General features: G+C 40.5%; 1 protein-coding gene across 1 annotated transcript; it reads left to right on the top strand.

Annotated features, from left to right (window-relative positions):
* The first annotated feature begins 258 nt into the window (after positions 1 to 258).
* Positions 259 to 2,429, top strand: Smp_049550 (putative heat shock protein 70 (hsp70)). Its single transcript, XM_018794726.1, has 2 exons — positions 259 to 425; positions 463 to 2,429. Exons 1-2 carry the CDS (start codon positions 313 to 315, stop codon positions 2,294 to 2,296), a joined length of 1,947 nt encoding a protein of 648 aa, XP_018649109.1. The 5' UTR covers positions 259 to 312; the 3' UTR covers positions 2,297 to 2,429.
* Positions 2,430 to 3,280: the final 851 nt, after the last annotated feature.

Raw genomic sequence — 3,280 nt, forward strand, 5'->3', positions numbered from 1 at the left:
ATTTCTTAAATACCACACTATCAACGAGGTGGTAAGTTAACGAAACTAGGACATGTGAGCTAATTTACAATGGGCAGTTCACAATATCGAAATTTTACTCAGTTCATATAAATAATAATTTTAAAGGAAATGTTCTGATATTAACTCATTTTATAGCTACCATGAGCTGTGCATGGTTTCAATTTGTTTGATTGCGCTGTTGGAGTGACGTATACTAAGCCAGCCAATCATATTTATCCACATAAACTACCATAGTAATTTAAGCGAACGTGAAGTGAGTTTGTGTAAATTGTGGAAACTCTACGTCGAAACATGTTCTCGTATTTACTGTTATTGTCCTGCATTTTGTGTTTGACGTCATGTGAAGAGAAGAAAGAAGATTACGGAACTGTTATAGGAATCGACTTAGGCACTACATATTCTTGGTAAGCCCATGGTTCCCTACCTTTATTCGTTTCTTAGCGTTGGTGTATTTCAAGGAGGCCGAGTTGAAATTATTGCGAATGATCAGGGTAACAGGATTACTCCCTCATATGTGGCATTCACTCCGGAAGGCGAGCGACTGATTGGAGATGCTGCTAAAAACCAGCTGACATCGAATCCGGAAAACACAGTTTTCGACGTCAAGAGACTTATTGGAAGAAAGTTCGATGAATCAACTGTACAGAATGACATAACTCATTTCCCTTTTTCCGTTGTTAATAAAAAGAACAAGCCGTATGTCGAAGTTCACGTTGGATCAGAAGTCAAGACTTTTGCCCCGGAGGAGATCTCTGCTATGGTGTTAGGGAAGATGAAAGAGTTTGCTGAAGCTTATCTTGGCAAAAAGGTTACTCATGCAGTTGTTACTGTTCCAGCTTATTTTAACGACGCACAGCGCCAAGCAACCAAAGATGCTGGTACAATTGCTGGTTTGAATATACTCCGGATTATTAATGAACCAACTGCTGCTGCAATTGCTTACGGTCTAGATAAGAAAGATGGTGAGAAAAATATTCTGATATTTGATCTTGGAGGAGGTACTTTCGACGTTTCATTACTTACGATTGAGAACGGAGTGTTCGAAGTAGTTGCTACCAATGGTGACACACATCTTGGTGGAGAGGACTTTGACCAACGTGTTATTGATCATTTTGCAAAGCTAATACTGGAAAAGAAGGGCAAAGATATTAAGGTCAATAAACGTGCGGTACAAAAACTGAGACGGGAAGTTGAGAAAGCCAAAAGAATGCTAAGTAAACGACCATCTACTACGGTAGAAATTGAGTCCCTTATTGATGGTGAGGATTTTTCCGAAACACTTACACGAGCGACATTTGAGAAATTAAACATCGATTTATTCTTAAAAACTTTGGAACCAGTCAAAAAAGTCCTTGAAGATGCGGGCATGAAGAAAGAAGATATTGATGAAATTATTCTAGTTGGTGGTTCTACTCAAATCCCTAAGGTTCAAGAACTTCTACGAAGTTTCTTCGAAAAAGAACTTAACACAGGAGTTAATCCAGATGAAGCAGTTGCATACGGTGCAGCTGTTCAGGGTGGCGTTATTGGTGGTGTGGAGAACACTGGAGGCGTTGTGCTTTTAGATGTATGCCCATTGACTTTGGGTATTGAAACGGTTGGTGGTGTCATGACGAAACTTATTCCAAGAAATACAGTTATTCCAACGAAGAAGTCGCAGATATTTTCTACAGCTGCCGACAACCAGCCGACTGTCACAATACAGGTATTTGAGGGTGAACGAGCTATGACAAAGTTCAATCATTTCCTTGGCAAGTTTGACCTGACAGGTATTCCTCCGGCACTTCGTGGAGTCCCACAAATTGAGGTGACATTTGAGATTGACGTCAACGGCATACTTAGAGTTTCCGCAGAAGATAAAGGGACCGGTAGTAAAAACAAAATAGAAATCAACAAAGACCAACATCGCTTAGATGCAGAAGAAATCGAAAAAATGATTAATGATGCAGAACAGTTTGCAGCTTCAGATAAGAAGTTAAAGGAGCGTGTTGATGCCAGAAACGAATTCGAAAGTTCTGCTTATACTCTAAAATCTCAGATTGCAGACAAGGGTCAACTTGGGGAAAAACTTAGTGCTGACGACAAGAAGAAAATCGAGAAAGCTATTGAGGAGGCTATTTCATATTTAGACGGTAATCCACAAGCTGAGGTTGAAGAATTAAAACAGAAAAAGAAAGCTTTCGACGACATTGTCCAACCTATAATTTCCTCATTATATCAGCAATCAGGAGCTCCTCCCCCAGCCCAGCCTGAAACGGAAAGAGATGAACTGTAAATGTTCGGCTTTGTTGTATCCCCTGTATAATACTCCAATGTGTCTTCACCTCCATTTTCGTTTGTTTGACAAAAGATATATGCTTGTTTTTCGAGTCTAGTTTTCTTTATAATAAAATGAAAGGTCACGCTTATCGTCATTTTGGTTTATTCGGGGGTTCATGCACTAAAACTTAATCCCCTTGGTGTGGGTGTTTGTCGGATGCTTTGAAAACGGCGTGTAGTTGTGTTATCGCTTCGTTCCCTCATGTCTTCCAACTCGCTGATAGTGTGCACTTTATAAACATATGAACAGGCTAACTGGGGATAAGTAGTAACTGAGATAACGCCACCGATCTGCCATTCGGGAGTAAGTTGAGCTTCTGAATTGTGGAAAGATTTTGACTGAAATTCATTTGTTGTCTCGCGTCGCCTAACTAAGGTAGCCAGCTGACCATCTAACGTGTACGGTTCGAGCAACGAGTTCTTAGCTCAAGCACTTCGTACTAAGGGTAGTACTAAGTAGGACCCAGATACTCAGCTGTGACTGTTTGGTTTGTATCACATGCGAGGAATAATTGTCCACTGATCTACAGCTCAGCCCCTTATTAAACCGACTTAGTTATTGGTCTGAGTCGTTGGTGCAGGCAAATTAGACCCGCATGTGTTAGTGTTCATACGTAAAGTATAGCTGGTCTCACAATGTACGTTAGGAGACACGTAGAGTGACGTAATATAAATAGGGAGCTAAAGTGCTAACCGATCTCGAACAGTATTACTTGAGTCCCCTAACTTTATAATAGTCTCACAGACCTCAGCCAGAATATCTTCACGTGTTTGCGAGGCTTAAGTTAGATTTTGTTGACTAGTAGCGTGTCGCGATTTACCGGACTTCGAGTTTTACTGAGTGTCGAGGTAGGTGTTAGCTTATTAGGTCTAAGACACATCAATATCAGCCTGTCAACCCACTTGACACATTTTCCTAACTTCGACGTTACTAACTTGT

This window comes from Schistosoma mansoni, chromosome 1 (genome assembly GCF_000237925.1).
Source record: "Schistosoma mansoni strain Puerto Rico chromosome 1, complete genome".
In the NCBI taxonomy this organism is placed as follows: Eukaryota; Metazoa; Platyhelminthes; class Trematoda; order Strigeidida; family Schistosomatidae; genus Schistosoma; species Schistosoma mansoni.